The sequence below is a fragment of the Rattus norvegicus genome, chromosome 8 (genome assembly GCF_021556685.1).
Source record: "Rattus norvegicus strain SHRSP/BbbUtx chromosome 8, alternate assembly SHRSP_T2T, whole genome shotgun sequence".
NCBI classification, from domain to species: domain Eukaryota; kingdom Metazoa; phylum Chordata; class Mammalia; order Rodentia; family Muridae; genus Rattus; species Rattus norvegicus.
In genome coordinates this window covers 61478434-61498136 of record NC_141541.1, presented here as the reverse complement: position 1 = coordinate 61498136, position 19703 = coordinate 61478434, and the positions used below count along the sequence as shown (strand labels likewise).

General features: G+C 43.0%; 1 protein-coding gene and 1 long non-coding RNA gene across 8 annotated transcripts in view; one reads left to right on the top strand and one right to left on the bottom strand.

Moving 5' to 3' along the window:
- The window catches only part of Exph5 (exophilin 5), a 76663-nt gene that overhangs the window by 9036 nt on the left and 47924 nt on the right, over positions 1-19703 (bottom strand). For both annotated transcript variants that reach the window (NM_001427285.1, XM_087561953.1), the window contains 2 exon segments: positions 4505-4640; positions 17041-17089. In NM_001427285.1, coding sequence (NP_001414214.1) covers positions 4505-4640; positions 17041-17089 — 185 coding nt within the window.
- LOC120094158 (uncharacterized) lies at positions 252-18006 on the top strand. Of its 6 annotated transcripts, XR_015627670.1 has the most exons (6): positions 252-863; positions 1609-1735; positions 14068-14167; positions 14660-15377; positions 15499-15650; positions 17061-18006. It is a non-coding gene; the product is annotated as an uncharacterized LOC120094158 (long non-coding RNA). The 6 variants fall into 6 exon arrangements; XR_015627673.1 differs by lacking the exon at positions 15499-15650 and having other exon boundaries at positions 14664-15377; XR_015627669.1 differs by lacking the exon at positions 15499-15650.

Genomic DNA, 19703 nt, shown 5'->3' with positions numbered 1-19703 from the left:
TAACATTAATTTTTTTTCCACTTTGATTTTTTCAAGACAGGGTTTCTCTGTGTAGCCCTGGCTGTCCTGGAACTCACTCTGTAGACCAGGCTGGCCTCAAACTCAGATCTGTCTGTCTCTGCCCCTCAGCTGCTAGGATTAAAGGAGTGTGCCTGGCTAGTATGACATGAATCTTGACTATGTTTAAATGATAACATGACTTTTACAAGACTGTAATGCAATTTTCTTTCTTTTCTCATCATATCTTTAAGGCTATAAAGCTCTATTCTGGGGCAAGGAGATGACTCAGTCAGTAAAATGTTTGCTGTACAAGCATGAAGACCTGGATTCACTCCCCAGAAAGAAGCCAGAAGAATGCCATGAGTTTGCAATCTCGGCAGTGGGGGAGCGGAGAGCAGACAAGTGGGAGCAGACAAGCAACCTTGGAGGTTGCTGGCCAGCCACCCAAGCCTAAATGGAATCTCTTGATTCCAGGAAGACCTCGGCTCAAACAACAAGATAGAGATCAGAGTGTCAGCTCAGTCAGTCAGATTGATTGCTACATAAACAGGAACACTTGAATTTAGATCCTGAGTACCCATGTAAAAGGCTAGGTGTGGTGACCTGGACCTGTAATCCTATTCCCGGGGAGGCAGAGATAAGGGATTCCTGTAATTCAGTAGACAACCAGTCTAGCCAAATTGGTGAGCTCCAGGTTCAGAGAGAGATACCAGCCACAAAAACTAAGGCAGAAGTTGGGATGATGGCTCAGCAGTCATGCCAGCCTGATGACCTCAATCCCTAGAACACATATAAACAAGCTGGGTATGGTGGCATTCATCCCCAGGACTCCTACAGCAAGAGGGGAAGTGGAGACGAGATAGGTAAGAGCTCTTGTCAGCTGGGCGCCATGGAAGATACTGCACAGTGGGAGCAACCCTGCTTTATAAGGTGGGAGGTGGCAAAAGACTCCTGAGAGTTGACCTTTGACCTCATGAGCACCACGGCACACTCACGTCTATACTCGTGCACACACACACACACACACACACACACACACACACACACACACATATATATATATATATATATATACTATATAGAAAATGATTTCTGAAAGGTAGAGAGCTCAGTGAGTCAATGTGGCAGTTTAAATGAAAATGGCCCCCATAAGCCTCCAGGGAGGCACTATTAGGAGGTGTGGCTTGGTTGGAGGAAGTGTGTCACTAGGGGTGAGCTTTGTGCACTCTCATGTGCACCCCACAGACACAAACAAGCACACACACCACTCATACATACCATACATACAATCATACATACATACATGAATAAAATGGTAGAGAGCCAATTAGAAAACACTCAATAATGATCTCTGGCCACCACACACACAATAACTCACTCACATGCTCACCCACACATATATGAACACATACACACAAACACAAGGTGAAAATCTCCTGAGTATGGCCTCCACATGCAAATGAACACACACACACACATACTCATAAACACAAACACACACATTTGCCTTCACACAAACCTTCACACACACACCCATGTGTGCATACATACACACAAAGTTACATTTTTCCTAATCAGTTTTAACCAGGTCCTCTCTGTGTATCTAAGGTCTGCTTACTCTGCGCGACATGGACTAATGACAGAAGAGAATAATGTAGATCGCAATGTGTGCCATTGAAGAGTAGGCGAGCCGAGGATTATTAATTCACGTCTCTCCTTTCATCACAAGGTTACGGTAATAGTTCAACCTTTATTCACATCATGAGACTGTAATACAAATAAGTCTGTGCACGGTATGCGATTTCTCAGCTATTCTGTTCAGAAAATAGCATTGCAGACAAAAGCAGTACCATTTAATGTATAAACACTTAGTTGGACAAATTTGGATGATATGCGGAATTTAAAGTTCTATACAATATTATCAGATGATATGTTAACTATAGACTTATTTTTCAAGAAAAATACTGTAATATAGCACTTCCCATGTGCCAGGCACAGAACATTAACTAGTAAATACGTATATAAACTTTACAGGGATGGCACTTTTACTATTTTTGTTTTATAAGTGAAGATACTGAAGAAATTGAGATAAGGCCCTGGTCACTTAGTGCAGGGATTTGGACCCAGTCACTGTCTCCTGGGTCTCATTATACAACGGCTTGAGCCACGCAAACGATGTACAGCTTTATTAGGAGGGAAAGCTGCTGTTGTGAACCAGTGCTGACATTTATCTTATGAGCAAAGTCTCCGAGAGGGTGCTATCCAACCAGGGCCCAATGATCTCCTTACAACATGAAGGATGGAGGCCAATCTCAGACCCAGGGTACCAAAAGTACCTTAGTCTGCAACTTTAGATAAGCCACCATTCATCATTCAAGTTGCTGCTGGCTGAGAGAGCAAAGCAAGAGCAATGCACCTTGCAAGCTGATGGGAGACCAAAACAGAAACAATGTATCTTGCAAGCTGATGGGAGACCAAAACCAGAGCAATGTATCTTGCAGGTTGAGGGTTCTGTTTGCAATTAAGATAGTTAAGAATAGGTTCCTGGTTGTCCTGTGTTAAATTCTTTCAAGTTAAGGTATCTATCTGTAAGAAGTTCTTGTCTGTCCTGTGCGGGTTAAGGTTTCTGTTTGTCCTGTGTTAAGTCCTAGCAAGTTAAGGTTTCTATTTGTAGTTAATAGTCCCTGTTTCTTAGATCTCACTAAACTGCTTGCAATCCCATTCACACGATGTACATCCTTACCCATGATCCTTCTCTTTCATTGTATTTTTCTAACAGTGTATAACAGCTCTCTCTCACCTCTGAATACCTTATCTCTCCTATAAAAGGGACTTCAAGAGGCCAGCAGAGGCTGTTGTCTTGGGGTAAAACAGCTGGCTGACCTGTCCCAAGTACACTTCAAAATACAGCTTGCTTTAATTGCACGGTCGTGAATTTGGTCTTTTTGAAATTTTCAGGCTTAACACTGGCATTGTTTTGCATTGTATTTAATCATAGAAAACATTTTCCTCCGTTAAAGTATTATAACTGCACTCTCTTTAAGGTGTTTAGATTTTTCCTAAGACTTTGCCTTATAACAGACATATCAGTGTAGATATTTTATGATAAATACAAATCAATTATGCATTTATTGGTGAAATACTCCCTAATAAAAATCAGACAGGAAACAGAAATAAGTAATATTCAAAGTGCTGACAGAAATCTTTCCTTGGGTTAACGACCCTCTTTAGTTATATCACTTGCTAGTTAGTGTTTTTTTTTTTTAACTAATGAATCATGGAAAGCAGAACATGTCAGCATCCGAGTACATACAGTGTCATATAGGGACATACAAGCAATGTGCCAGTCACATCTGGGCAGGCACTAAAGGCGTCTTTTCTCTTTTGCTCTCTGTAAGTCTCCTGAGCTGACAACTCCAGCAACAGCTTATCTTGATCACTAAGATCACATGAGGAAGGGATTTTCAATGAAAAGCCACTTGATTTCTAGTCACTGAAACAATTCACAATAAAATTACCAAACTATGCCAGATTATAAGGGAGGGAAAAAAGATAAAAATAAAAGAAAACTCTACAGACTTAATGAAATCTGTCTTTAAAACAAATGGTAAAAATCTATCTTTGAGCTGTCTATGCCCCTCTACATATTAAAGCCCATGTTAACTACAAAACACATATAGAATAGAAAACACACAAGAGATCATGGACACCTGGACTCCTACTCATAACAAAATTCACCAACTCAAAGATGTTCAGAATGTCACATTAATAGGGCTGCTTTTCTTACTACTCAAGAGGCTAGAGAAATTAGTGCACTGTCTCCTACCTTATTTTCAGAGATGTATGCCAGAATCATTCCTCTTCAAACAAAAGCTTCATTTGGATTAGGTTTTCCCCAGGTCCCTTTCCATCTTGTCCCAGGGTGTTCCTAGACAGAGCCGAGCCTACGCTCTCGTGAGTGACTACCACTGGTTCCACTTCACTGCAAGCTGAATAGGTTTCCTCACGGTAAAGCTGTTGAATGGCTACTGACTTAACTTTCCTAGTGGCCAGGCCAATTGTGATCCAGAATAGCACATGGAAGTTGAACTATGGCATCAATTATAAGATTCCTGTATATTATGTACTTCTGGAATCTAAGTCAGTTCAGTGAATGGTTTAATGACTGCAAGATTTTATCACAATGCATTTATGCCCTAATCAGGAATAGACTTTGAAGAGCAAGCTTTATAGATGCATTTCTTTTTAACCCAAGGTAAAATATTAAACATTATTACCAGCCCATAGGTCTGTCATTCTTTGATCTCAGATTATTGGCTTAGATTTATATGTAACCATAAGATTCAAGATCTGGGTTTATAACATAGAATGGAATCCTCCTCAGATGAAGGCAGTGAGTTCAGGCTTTGATTTGTTAAGAGCATGTAGTACAAACTACAGTTAGCATTTGCCTCTCTTTAGTTCCCTCCCGGAGTTCCCAGGGAGAGCTGGTGTATGAGCTTACCTTGGAAAAACTCCCTCTCCAGCAGGGAAGCGTCCCAGGGTGGGGGCATGCCGCTCTCCTCCCTCATGATGGCTGCCTTAGGAACAAACACACTGGCAACTGGTTGACTCCCAACAGGTGAAGTATACAGTTTTGCCTGTCAATTTTAAAACAACGACGACAACAAAAAAAGATCAGTTTACATCTTCTCTAGCTAAAATACTCACGTGTTCTCCCAAAAGGTCAAAGGTTCTAGCTTAAGAATTTTATGTATGTGAGTCCACTGTAGCTGTCTTCAGATACAGCAGAAGAGGGCATCAGATCCCATTACAGATGGTTGTGAGCCACCATGTAGTTGCTGGGAATTGAACTCAGGACCTCTGGAAGAGCAGCTAGTGCTCTTAACCACTGAGCCATCTCTCCAGCTAGCTTAAGAATTACTGATCAATTTTCCCAACATTTGTTTCTCTGTTTACTGTTTCCTTATTTTGCTGTTTACAGTGGACCATGAACACCTACACAAAGCCTCATATGCATGCTTCCATATCTATCTATCATCTATCTATCTATCTATCTATCTATCTATCTATCTATCTACCTATCTATCTATCATCTCTCTCTCCCTCTATCTATCTATCTATCTATCTATCTATCTATCTATCTATCTATCTATCATCTCTCTCTCCCTCTCTCTCTCTATCTATCATATCTATCTATCTATCTATCTATCTATCTATCTATCTATCTATCTATCTATCTATCATCTCTATCATCTATCTATCTATCTATCTATCTATCTATCTATCTATCTATCTATCATCTCTCTCTCTATCTATCATCTATCTATCTATCTATCATCTATCATCTATCTATCATCTATCATCTATCATCTCTCTATATCTATTCACACACACATAACCCTACACACATTTTCATATGCATGTTCCCTTATACACATCCTCATCTCATCTTCACATTCCCCTACATATGCCCACCTAGGCATACCCTCAATTTACACATGCTCCTATGCACACTCATGTACATTCCCCTATATATACCTTCACACACACAGACACATACACACACACACACACACTCTCTCTCTCTCTCTCTCTCTCTCTCTCTCTCTCTCTCTCTCATGTACAAGCCCTTACACATAATTCAATGTATGTTAATTCTTATAATAACAATGTTCAGGGAGACGCTGTGACTCCTTCAGAATTAAACAGCCTTATGGTAGAAGAGAGTTTCCTTTCTCAAGTTGGGAATATTGTCTACATGGTGCTAATGGCTAGGACTTTGGATTTCCTGACTTTGCATTTTCTATTAAGAGTATCTTAGCAGCTATCCAAGTGAACCTTGAGTTTTGTGAGCTCAGAGGGCTTCAAAAAGGAGAGTGTTTCTATCTAGAGGTCATTCTGATTGATAGAAACACAAGGAGGGTGATCAAATACACGTGACATGAAAAGAGAAAGGAGGAGAGGGACCAGAGGGCAGAGGCAAGGAGAGGACAGGAAAAAGAAACCAGTGGACGCGTCATACCAGAGCCTAGCACACTTATGAAGACTTTGAAAGCAAGTTACAGGTTGGGGATTTAGCTCAGTGGTAGAGCGCTTGCCTAGCAAGCCCAAGGCCCTGGGTTTGGTCCCCAGCTCCGAAAAAAAGAAAAAAAAAAAAGCAAATTACATTTCTAGAGGAGGAAGAAGAGAGAACCCTCACACACACCGCTGTGAGTAGATTTAATAATTCTGAAACAAAGCACTGAAAGGTAAGATCTTGCATATCTTTTAAAACTACTATTATTTTTAAAGGATTTAGGAGGCAGATATAAAACTGAAGTTGTATTCTGTTAAAAACAAAACCTAGCAAGTGTTCATGTTGATATCAAACCCAATCACTGTCATACTTTCAAGCTCGAGTTGGTTTATAACCTTGGGGGGATTACCACACCCGTCTTCCCTTTACAGTGCCACAACTCCTCCTGTATACCTTTTGTCCAACTGGCTGTCAGTCCTGCCTCCTGCCTCGGCTCACCCTGCCAGGGTTTGACTCCTGAGCAAGGCTGGCAGCTCTGGTCCTTTTCCCTTTATTTGTAGGTCACTTTGCTACCCAGTCTTGTCTGTGCCTTTGAGTACTTGGCTCCCTAGTGTCTCCCTTCTACCTCATATCACATCTTATCTATAAAGTCAGAGGCCAGAGGTCTAACCTTGCCAAGGCCCTGGCTAAGAGTCCAGATCCCTTTACACCCCCCACACCCCCCCTTGTTTTCCCCCAGAAGCCTGCCCAGATTTCATTGACTTGTGTTTGTAGCCCTATGGGCATAAGTGAATACTCACAAAGGAGGCTTATCAATGAAGAAACAATATTCCCATGATCATTTATTCATTGTTGAATATAATCTGTCACACAAATATAAAAATCTAAGGTAAACAAATAGAACTTTGATTATAGATAACCATTAGAGATATGAAAACTGAGAGTTAATCACTTGAAAAAAATTGTTTAAAGTTAGTTCTTTTATCCTTGGACTACGAAGAGGCTTCTCTTCCACACTCTTCTGTTTTCTCTTCTGTTCTCTTCTGTTTTCTATTTTTGTTTTGTTGTTTTGATACAGGATCTTACTTTGTAGCCCAGGCTGACTTGGAACTCACTAGATAGCCCACCAGGCTGACCTCAATGTCACAGCAAATTTTCCTGTCTCAGTCTACAACACTGGCTCATTTCTCCATTTTATTAACAACTTGTTATAGATGTTATAAAATCCATCATTCCAAAACCTGTAGTTTTGGTAGTTGGTTCAGAAAGAACTTACTAGATAAAAGTCACCAATCATGATTCTCTCTGTCTACCTGCCTGCCTGCTTGTCTGTCTCTGTCTCTGTCTCTCTCTGTTTTTTTGAGATAGGGTTTCTCTGTGTAGCCCTGACTACCCTGGAACTCCCTCTGTAAACCAGGCAGGACTTGAAATTGCAGAGCTCTACCTGCCTCTGCCTCCTGAGTGCTGGGATTTAGTTAAAGGCATGTGTCCCCACTGGGCTGCACTTAACACCCAAACACACTTCAGATTTCCTCCGTGCACACCAGAGTAAATGCCTGTGGCCTCCTCCTGCATCACAATTTTGCATAGAAAACATAATGAAATGAAAAATTCATGCATTGAGGGACCAAGTGAGAGATGAGTATCTGTAGGTTGAAAGGTCCCTCTATCTAGGGACCCAGGCTCTCTTAAGACCAATCCTATACACCCAACATATCCAGGATGCTTCTGACACAGAGCTATGTGAACCGCATGGCTAACAACAACAAACAAACAAAAACCAAACATGACTTTACTAACATGAGCTTTAGCTCTACAGCTGGTCTGGGGCTGGTACCAGGTGTAAAGACGGAGCATTACCACTGCTCTACAGACCCTTTTATTTAAGCAGCATGTGAGCTATGATCAAGAATTGTTTTCTTACCAGAAGCAAGTTAATGCAGATTATTAAAGTTGTTATGTTAAAGACTTTGAGTATTTTATCAATCCCAGGAAGTTGGTATTTATATCATCCCCACCTTCAGGAAACTAAAGTTTCAAGAGGCCAGGCCATTTGCTTAGACCCTGCTGGAAGTGGAGAGAGGATTCATCCTCAGTATGTTCGATTTTAGAACTCATACTGAATCTCACTGCTCCTAGCAGAATCCCACAGTTCTTGGTCTATCAGAATACTGTATCCAGGTAACAGGGGTTTTCTTCAGCTAAACACAGGCCTCATGGCATCATGAGAGAGACGCCTCAGTGCTTTGTGACCCAGATCAGATATTGATCCTCATTTGAGGCTCACTCTTCCCCTCCATGCTACAGAGTCACCATAAAACAAGAAGTCTTTTTCCCATTCCTGGCTTGGAAAATGAGGTTTAAATGCCTTTGCATTAAAATCATATAAAGGCCCTTTCCCAACTTCGGTGTAAGCCTTTCCTTCTCAGTACAGATTCCTTGTGCTCCAAGGTATGACATAAACAATGCCTAAAATATCATAGACTTCTAGACCTTTGTCCCTGATTTTTTGCCCTTTCTCAATATTTTCTTTCTGAAATGGTTTGCTGTGTCCTGTATAACCAGTGGAAGGGACATTGTGACATAGTTTCCTGCCCCTGGAGCAGATCCAGCGGGACCTGAGTTCTCCACAAGTGTTGATAGTTGCTGTAGGCATGGGGCTTGTTTATATAATAATGTACATATTTTAATGTTCCTCCTTTGAGGAGTGCTCTCCCTCTTAATAAATCCATGTTATTAGAAACAGCCCAAGTCTGGGAAATGAAAATGTGTTCTTCAGCAAATGATTAAGTGCTGTGACTTTCAAGACAGCCCTTAAGGCTGTAGGAAAAAACTCTGAAAACATGGGTTCAAGAATGTATAATTTCTCAACTATGCAAAATATAGGGAGGCACTATGAATTGTATGAGGGGTCTTCATGGACCTAAAAGAACAAAGGCAGCTGCACTAATGAGCCAGCTCATCAGAAAGATACAAAGGCAGGTACATCCCTGAGTTCAAGGTCAGCCTGGGGCAGAGAGAGTTTAAATCCAGGTGTGGTGGGAATGGTAATTTCAGAATGAGAACCCACCCAGCTAAACTTATTGTTTGTGCTTACAAAGGTGGGCAGATATCTGACTTCATTTGCGATATTAAAAATATGTACTGGATGTCTCAAGAGGTTAAGGTCATAAAATGCTGATTCATGAGATAATCAAAAGGGAACCAGGAGAATGATTTGAATTTATATGTAAATAAAAGACTGGGCTTCGGTCTGCAAGAGCTGAGCTATCTATAGAGCTGTCTGGAGAGCCAGCTCAAGCAGAACACAGAGCTGTCAGCTTGTACCCACATTTGACTTCAAGTGTTTCTGTTGCCACTCCCAAACATCCCTTTCTCAGGAACTCCTCTCTAAACTGAGGCTGGTCATTGTCAATGGCTGTTCATTCTTCAAAGTCCAGGTCCTGTATTACTACTTTCTCCACAGGAACCTGTCCTCAACCCTCCCAAGCAGAAGGCATTCCCACCATGCTTTTTATACTCTTTTGTTGTTGCATTTACATGCATCATAATATTGCATATTACATTTGTAATAACATTACATTGTACAATATTATATTTACATAAAATTGCACATTACAGCATCATGTCCAAAGTTTGAATTATTTTTATTTTTGCTCTGCTATTAGCTTTCTCTCTCCTTTCTATCTACCAAAGATCTCTCTCTTCTTTTTAAGGAAACAAAGGATTCAAAAACAGATGGTCAGGTCCTAGAGATGGCAAACTTCCAAAGGGAACAAGAAAGCAGTGCCTTCTTATTTGCATTGTGAAAATCAATATAATACACACTCTACAGGGGCTGATTAATGCCAAATTCTCCTGCTATAGTAATAGTTTCTCCTTCTGGACTTCTCTAAACCAGTTTTAAAAATTCATGTGTGGAAGTGGGAGTATGGGGTGTACCTGTTATGTGTGTGTGTGTGCAGATGTATGCACCCTGTGTGCATATACCAAAGTCAGAGGAGGATGTCTTTCTTGTCTTCCTCTATCACATACCACATTATTCTCTTGATAGGGTCTCTCACTGTACCTGAAGGTCATCATTTTCAAACTGGCTGGCTGGTGGGCTCCCATAATCCTTGTTTCCATCTCCCAGTGCTGGGTTGCAGGGATGTAATCTGGCTCCTTTTTTTAGTTTTTGGTTACTTGAGACAGGATTTCTCTGTGTAGCCCTGGCTATCCTGGAACTCCCTCTGTAGACTAGGCTAGCCTCAAACTCAGAGATCTGCCTGCCTCTGCCGCCTGAGTGCCACTACCACCTGTCTTTGTGAAAGGTAAAAGTTTTAAAGTTGCCCCCCTAGACACAAAATTTAGAGCAGAAAAAAAAAACAGGTTAGGCCCCAGAATTGTATGTTCCAAGAAGCCTCTTCTAGGGCTATAGAATGGATAATTACATTGGCCAGCTCAACAGCTTTCTCCCAGAAACTAGCTGACCATAAATCTTAGAGAACAATCTTGAGAAGCAGGAAACAACTTCTCCTAGGAACTAGCAGACCATGAAGTTAAACAATCTGAGAAGTAGGAGACAGCTTCTCCTAGGAAACAATCTTGGGGGACAGAGAGTTCTTCCTTGTGATTTTTCACTGTTATTCTACACACTTTCCAATGCGCCATCCCTGACCCCTCGGGTTGTGGTTTCTCTCTTTAAATACCTCTTCTCCCAGCCTCTCGGGGTCGAACTCCACTGCCCCTGCGTGGGATACGAGTCTCGACCCCAGTGCACTGGTTGCTATCGATAAACCTCATGTGATTACAACAAGGACGGTCTTGTGTGAGTTCTTGGGGGGTCGTGTCATCCCGAGACTTGAGAGAGGGTCTCCCCACTCTGGGGGTCTTTCATTTGTAAGCTGACTCTTATGTAGGAGCTGAGGATTTGAACTCAGGTCCTCATGCTTGCACAGCAAGTGTGCTTTCCCACTGAGCCATCTCCGTAGCCCAGCTAATACATCTGCTTTTGTTGTTGCTGTTTTGTTTACTCGTTTGCTATCAACATATTATATTTTAAAAATTACTCACTCATTTAAAAAGATATTATAGGGCTGGAGAGTGACTCGGTGGTTAGCAGCACTGGTTATTCCTTCAAAGACCTGGGTTCAATTCCCAACACCCACATGGCTGCTAATAACTGTCTTAAATTTCAGTTCCTGGAGATCCAACACCTTATCTCTGTGGGTACATGTGGTGTACAGACATACATACAGGTAAAAACAATTAGACAGAAAACTATTTATTTGAGGATATGTGTATGTGGAGGTCAGAGGACAACTTGCTACCATGTGGGCTCCAGGGGTAAAACCGAGGTCTTTGGGTTTCGTGGCAGGTACCCTTGTTTTGTAAACCTCTCAACCATCTTGCTGCCTTCAGTTACTTTTAAAATGCCACACTTACATCTTTTCTCCTCATATTCTTAGAACAAATCTGTGGCCTAGTTAAGGATTTATCACCCACATTTTGGAGATAGAACCAAGTTTCAGATAAGTGTCATACTGATATCACATGAGTGGCATATAGCGATGGTGGCCATTCACACCCATCTGACCTGATCTCAAACCCTCATCTTTCCACCGGAACTTTGGCTAATGCATACATCTACAAGACAACCCATCTGGAAGAAGGAACTTTGCCTTAAACACGCCCTGCCCTTCTGTGAGGAGTGACACTTTGCATGTTAGTTTTTTTTTGTTTTGTTTTGTTTTTTTTGTTTTTTGTTTTTTTGTCAGAGCTGAGGACCGAACCCAGGGCCTTGCGCTTGCTAGGCAAGCGCTCTACCACTGAGCTAAATCCCCAACCCCTGCATGTTAGTTATGATCTGACTTAAGACACCCCAAGACAGAAAATCACAGAGGAAAGGTTACAAGTAAAAATTGTAACATAACTGAGTTAATGAAAATGTTTTCCATTTTCAGGAGGCAGAAGCAGGCAGATCTCTGAGTTTGAGGCCAACCTTGTTTACAGAATGAATTCTAGGACATCAGGAATGCACAGATAAATCCTGTCTTGAGGGAAAAAAAAGAAGAACTGTTCTCTATTAGGACCCTGAAAAGACTGCTGGAGGGAGGTTAGCATAGTGGTTATTTATAAACGCTACATATGGGGACCTGACTCTTCCCAGGGATGTCTACCCTAGCAGTTCTCAACTTGAGGGTCGTGATCCCTTGGGATGGGTATCAAACATCAATAATATATTTTGCATATTAGATGGTTATATTATGATTCATAACAGTAGCAAAATTAGTTATGAAGTAGCAATGAAAATAATTTTGTGGTCGGGGGTCACCACAACATGAGGGTCTATATTAAAGGGTTGCAGCGTGGGTTGGGGATTTAGCTCAGTGGTAGAGCGCTTGCCTAGCAAGTGCAAGGCCCTGGGTTCGGTCCCCAGCTCCGAAAAAAAGAAAAAAGAAAAAAAAAGTGTTGCAGCGTTAGGAAGGTTGAGAACCACTGGTCTGCACGTCTCTGCCTGAATTACTTAACGTTCTTGTGCTGTAGTGACTTTGTTGGTAAAATGACACTAAGGACAATAGCAAAGCAGTACTTCCTGTCTGGGCTGCTGAGAAGATTGACTGACTTAAGAGCTGGGAGCCACTGAGAACAAGTTGGGCCTTAGCAAGGCCTCCCTGCCTACTGTTGCTGTTCTTTGGGGTTTTAGAGAATTTTCTGGAGAACATCTGAGACCTCATGAACTAGGCAGATGCCCAGTAGGACACTGTATGAGACCGGAGTTTTCAGGTGCTGGCTTTCAGGAAGTGAACATAAAAGCCGCTGAATAAACAAGGCCTTTTACACAACTCCAATGCCCTCTCCTGATACAGTCTGCAGTGTTGACATAACTAAACAAACACAGCTCCTGTCAGACGATGGAGGAGAGAACCTTCGAACATTTGAGAACTTCCTAAGGTGGCCAAACCTGCAGGGTGGCTGAGGGAGCGGGAACCCACGGTGCCTGATACGATCAAATGCCTTGGTAAAGTCAACAAATTACATTTTCAGGTGCTCCCAGATTTGTTCTGTGCCTGATCTCTGGCAGAAATCAAATTCAGCAATGTCTTCTGGGCCCTGTGGCTTAACATCACGTATTCATTTCTGCTTTCTGGTTCCGGACACACAGGCTATACCAGGCAGGGATAGGCAGAGAGAAATGAGAGATGCTATCTACTTGGTAAGTCCCACTTTGGAGGTGTGTCCCTCCTGACACAATGCTGGCTGTAGTAAGCTAAGTTCAGGGAAAGTAAGAGCAACTAGCTGGCCCAGATCAGATTTCTTTGTATTTTTTTCTCTTTCCTGAGATGGGATCTCATGTAGTTTGGTCTAGCCTTGAACTTGCTATAGCAGAGGCTGCTGTGAACTTCTGATCCTCCTATGTGATATAATTATAGGCATGTATCACCACACAGTGGGTTTGTCTGGTGCATGCATATACAAGTGTGTGTGTGTGAGTGTGTGTGTGTGTGTGAGAGAGAGAGAGAAAGAGAGAGAGAGAGGGTGTGTGTGTGTGTGTGTGTGTGTGTGTGAAAGAGAGAGCGTGTGTGTGTGTGAGAGAGAGAGAGAGAAAGAGAGAGAGGGTGTGTGTGTGTGAGAGAGAGAGAGCGTGTGTGTGTGTGTGAGTGTGTGTGTGTGTGTGTGAGAGAGAGTGTGTGTGTGAGTGTGAATGTGTGTGTGTGAGAGTGTGTGTGTGTGAGAGAGTGTGTGTGTGAGTGTGTGTGTGAGAGAGTGTGTGTGTGTGTGTGAGAGTGTGTGTGTGAGTGTGTGTGTGTGAGTGTGTGTGTGTGAGAGAGTGTGTGTGTGTGTGTGAGAGTGTGTGTGTGAGTGTGTGTGAGTGTGTGTGTGTGTGTGAGAGAGAGTGTGTGTGAGTGTGTGTGTGTGTGTGTGTGTGTGTGTGTGTGTGTGTGTTGAGATATGGTCTCATACAGTCCAGGCCTGCCTTGTTGAACTCAGGCAAGCACTCTAGCAACTGAGCGACATCTCTGTCCGTGAAGGGGGACTTTAACTTTAGATTCTTCTCTTGTCAGTGAACTGTTCTCAACTGGCGGCTCCATGTTCCACCAGGAACATCTGGCAATCTCTATCACAAATGAATGGAGGAGAGATCCTGGCATCCTTTAGGCAGAGGTGAGGCTGTTACAAGTCCTTCAGTATACTGGCCGCCATCCTCACAGAGCATGGTTCATATCCATGGTGGAGTCTGAGGACTCGGTGATCTCTTAAGTTTCCATCTAGCACCAAAAGCATTTGGGGTTTCTGAAATGATTCATTTCTTTAATCGTGCAGATGTTTAATTAGTGACTGTCATCTCTAGTCAGAGGAGGGTCATTCAATCATGCAGTAAACCTCACGCAAAATATTAACATCCTCCTGTATCATTCCTGACAGTTTAGTGATGGGAAACTCATCACCTCGGATTTGGCCAAGAATCCCTGTGGCATCAACACCAGCTCCCAGGCTGCCACACACAGCTCTGGCCTTAGGGGGATCTTTCCATTGTTTTTCTTCTGGTCACTGATGGGAGTGGGAGCCCCTCTCACAGGCTCACTGGCAAGTCCCTTACATGCTCACAGCTCATTCAAAATGGCAACCAGAGTGATTTTGTTTTTCTTTTTCAAGACAGGGTTTCTCTGTGTAACTTCCCACCGTGGAACTTGCTCTGTAGACTCGCAGATCTTCTCGTCTCTTCCTCCACTGTACCACCTCCAGGAGTACGCCACCGCTGCTGGTAGGAGTACCAAGGGAAAATATCTGCTGGTCCTCAGACTGGAGCACCAAACCCAAGAATGCCGTGTTACCCCCGCCACTTCATAATACAGGCGCCTGCATTGCTTTTTCTATGACGTTTGTGACTCCTTCACATCCCTAGACTCATAAGCAATGGAGACTGCTCGAACGCTACTCCAGGAAAATCAGGAGCACAGAGGCGTCTTGAACCCTGGCCTTGTCTTCTTAGGAAATGGAAACTGAGGCAGAGCGTGCACCACTTCAGTCATGGCTGAGGTGGAGTCACTCACTGCCCATAGCAGCGCACTGGGGTCTGTCACCAGGGTTGGCCAGTGGGGGAACTGACTTTGAGCTGTGGCGTTTCAGACATTTCAATCGTGGCTTTTCTACTTTGACCCTGGGATTCCCCAGTATGACGATGAGCATGCTTTTGAAATTCTCTGAACCTTACTTTTCTCCTCTTTAAAGTGGAGACAGTGATAGTATCTTAGTCCTTAGATGTTTTTAAATCTGGGTTATGAGATGAAATATGAGTGACACGTATGGTGATTTATTGTTGGAGGACGGAAGTTATCGGTGCTGTGCCAAGCTGGGACTGAAGCATTTCGCGGTGAGAAAGAGATTCAGTGTTGTTATCTGTGTGTGTGTATTCAAGTATGTGCAGGTGTCTGTGTGTACATGGATACGGAGGACATTATGCCTTAGTCGCTGTCCACTTTTAAATTTTTTAGATAGATTCCGCCACCCTCTTAAGCTTGGTTCTCTTCCTGCTCTGGAACTTGTCAAGTAGAGAAGGCTGGCTGGCCAGCGTGCCCCAGGGATCCACTCAGCTCTACCTCCATAGCCGTGGGATGACCAGTGCACACACCACATCTGGTTCTGAGTGAGCATGGGAGAACAAATGCTACAGTGACAACCCTGAGTGTCCCCAGCTGCTATCTGTTTGGGACAGGGTCTCTCTTGTTCACTCCCTTGTTGTTTCAGACTAGCTGACCCAGGAGTTTCTGAGTGAGCGGTTGATAATTGTCTTATCTTTGCCTCCTATCTCCCAGGAAGGGGTGTGCTGGGATCACAGCCATTCGTGGTTTTTGTGTTACACTGTCTGGCGTTTACCTGGGTTCTGGGGAATCCAAATTTAGGTTATCAGGCTTGAATGGCAAGTGCTTCATGCTTCACCTGTTAAGCCAACTCCCTGGCACCCAGGGTTTTTTTTTTTTTTTTTTGTGAGTTCTGCAGATAACACTCATGTTCTTAGGCTTGGAAGACAAAAGCTGTATTGACAGAGCTCTCTCCGTAGCCCCAAATATTCAGTATATTTATCCAGAAAAAATATCATTACCTGGGAGATGAGTCCACTTTTTTACGCAGAGGACCTCTGCTGGGGTACATTCCTCACAACTCAATCCACACTTTTGGTAGGGAGTGGGCAAGCCAGTGCTCAGGCTACGGTAAAGCCAAAACTGCTTCTGCCCTCTTCCTACCCTCTCAGTGGCCCCCTCAAAAGCCTACCTTTTATTTACAAATCATAACCTATGTAGAAAGTTGTAGGCATACACAAAACAGACGACCTCAAAAAAAGCGGAAATAGAAAAGGTTTGATTCTCAACCTTGAAGACTATGGGAACATAGTCCTAAACAGTGGAAAACTGAAATTTTAACCTTTGGAACTGGAGAGATGGCTCAGTGGTTAAGAGCACCCAGGATGATCACCAGTGTCCCTCCCACCCCATGGTGGCTCTGGCTTCTGAGGGCACTGCTTGCAAGTGGTGCCCAGATAACCAGCTTGCAAATGCAGCAAAAACAAATATATGCATAAAGTAATTTAAATAAAAATAATGAAATTTCTGCTTTTGGTGAATGAGGGCCATGCGTGCTGAAGCTCTTTCTCCAGCTGCACATACCTCATACTTCAGTGGTTTCCACTTGAAATAAAAAGATGTCTTTACTCAGAAAAAATCCAGTTAAAATCCACTTGGTGGAAGTGTGGCTATGGCTGCCCCATGCCTCTTCCCCCATCACTGGGAGTGACAGTGACAGTGGCTGATAGCAGAGGTGCCAGCTTTAGTGTGGTGGGGATACAATGGCTACCTCTTCCTGCAGAGGCTAGACTATGAGCCTTTCTTTGCCAGAGCCAGCTGGAAATCTACGGTCCAGAGACCTTGGATGCTCTGGAAGAAGTCTGAACTTCTAATGTAAATCTGAAGAGGGGCCGCCAGGGCTAGTGACACAGATGGAAGGTGTTCGGAGTCCCCTGTGGTCCTCCAGCTACTTACCGAGGCTGTTCCCCTCACAGATGCTGGAGGTCTTACATGCTCATCGCACCTGCAGAGAGAAGTTGAAATCATTTCTTTGAAGAGGCTGATGGCACATTGGCACATTTACCATTTACATAGCCAATAGCACGTTTACCGTTACATGACAATATCAAGAAGAATGAGATGTATTTCTAATGCTCCACAGGAGGACGCCTCTTGGTTAGTGTATCACCGAGCAACGTTTCAGGAAAACTTTCCTGCAACTGTTTAGAACTGGTATTAATATTTTTGCCACCCAAGTGGATTTGCATTTGAGCACGACGTTTATTGTGTGGCTGGCACTGCTCTCACGCAGATACCCCCACACCTTCGAGGCAGAGATCACGGGTGTTCCCATTTCACAGATGGTAAAGTAAAGTACAGGAAAGTTGGGAAGCACAGCTCAAGAAGCAGTGAGCATGAAGAGCAGAAACTGGGTAAGGGGCTGCCTGAATTATCCTTATCCTTAACCAGCAGAGAGCACTGGCTTTCTCTGTAAATGGAAACATTTCTGTGTCTTGGTATTTACATTTTAAAGAACAATTACATCAGGGCCAGAATTAATTAAATTTATAAGAACCATTTAAAAAACAACCCTCAGCAACATTGCTTCTGGGTGCTTTTGTTCATAAAGACCCCAGTTTGGGGTGACATTATTCAGAGGTGAGCAAGTGTGTTCTCACTGTTTATACAGCTCTTCTCAGTTCCACAATAAGGAGAACACTTTACCATTTCTAAGTCCAAAGTTGAGATGTGGCTGGCGACATGGTTTATCAGGCAAAGGAACCTGTCACCCATCCTGCCAACTGGAGCTGGATCCTGAGAGCCTACATGGTGGGAAGAGAGAACCAGCTCCTGCAAATCGTGCTCTGACCTCTGTACATACACTGTGGTATGCATGTACCCCAACATTTACACAGAATAAATAAGCACGAAAATAAAAAGGCGTAGATGTCAGCTCATCCATCTATAATCCTATGCCAATGTGTCCTCTTCCGGATCCTAATTCAGGGTTTGTAGACTTGTAATGAGTCACAGCTCTTTGTGAAAGCAGGCTACCTCCTCCACATAGCAGCAGTGTGGGGATCAAGAGCTACACAAGTTGGGACTGAGGACTGGAGCAGTCAAGAGTGGCAACGGCTGTCCTTCATCTATATGGTTCATGAAAGTTGACCCTAAAAGCTGAGAGAGTTTATAGTCTAAAGATATCCATAGCTGTTTTATAGTTGATCTCAAACAGAAATTTCGAACAGAAATTGAATTAAGTCATGGATAGTTTTTCATGCTATCCTTAAATATTAGTCCTACTGATAACACTCTGCATGTTAAACACAAGTCAGGATTGCTTACTTGTCAGAATTACTTGACTCTCAGGGGTCCTGGAAGAAGGGGTGTTTGAGAGCAGCAAAACAAACAACTTGAATTCAAATGGTGGGTGCAAGCTGATGGCCTGTGCTCTGCTCAAGATGGCTTCCTAGACAGCTCTTTGTAGATAGCTCTTGGCTCTGTAGTCTGCTCAAGACAGCTTTCTGCTCAATACAGCCCTCTCTTGCTAGAAAAAAAAATTCAAAAAAGCTCTCTGGATAGCTCATGGATTTTCTGACCAGAAAAACTGCTATGAAAAAAATCTTGGATTTTCTAGAAAAAGAATTCTAAAAGAGCTGTGTTAACTCTTAATTCTTGGGATTTCCAACCAAGGACAGAAATCCTGTTAGAAAAAAAATTCACTGGCTGTGTTTGCTCTCCAGAGATCTCCAGACAGCTCAGCTCTCCTAAAAGTAGAACAGCTATCACTCTCTGCTAGTTCATCTCAAGCAGACCAAAAGTCCAGGTTCCTTCTTGACCACCCCACAAATCAGCATTCCATGATCTTAGGCCCCTGACTCTTAGTATTTGGATATCAAGTGTTTCCCCCCCCCCCTTTTTTTAACATTGCAAATGAATTCAGTGATTTGCCTGCTTTTGTAAACTTAGCTGGGTGGGATGCTGTCCTGAGATTACCATTCCAACCATGCAGGGATCTAAATGTACTTTCTCAGGGTGACCTTGGACTCAGGAACCGGTTTCCCTGTATCTTGCTGACAAGCTGGTTCACAGTGCAGCTGCCTCTGTTCTTTTAGATCTATGAAGCCCCTCATATAATTCATGTTGCATTGTTACATTTTGCATAGCTGAGAAATTATATATTTTGAGTTCAGGTTTTCAGAGCCTTGAGGGCTGTCCTGAAGGTCTCAGCATTTACCATTTTGCTGAGACATTAGATACTCCTTCACCTCCCAAACTCATTCTGTTTCTGATTATCATGGAGTCATTAACCTTGGCAGAGAGGACTCTCCCCAATAACCTTGGCGGGGAGAATATTTCCTGAAGGAAGAACATGAAGATATATATATATTATAAACAAGCCTTACATCCACAGCAACCATGGACACTCATGGAGCCCCATGCCCTGCTGGCTCTTTTCCTGCTCCAGTGGTGGGAGCCATGCCATACTGTCCCTGCCATGGCCAAGTCGGACTGGCAAAACGTGAGGATTTTTGGACTAGGGGTGTATGCATTGTTTAATTTATTCACTTGGCCTTGTGAGTCAGTCTTGCTATGCAGCTCCATCTAGCCTGAACTCATTGTGAAAATCGGCCAGG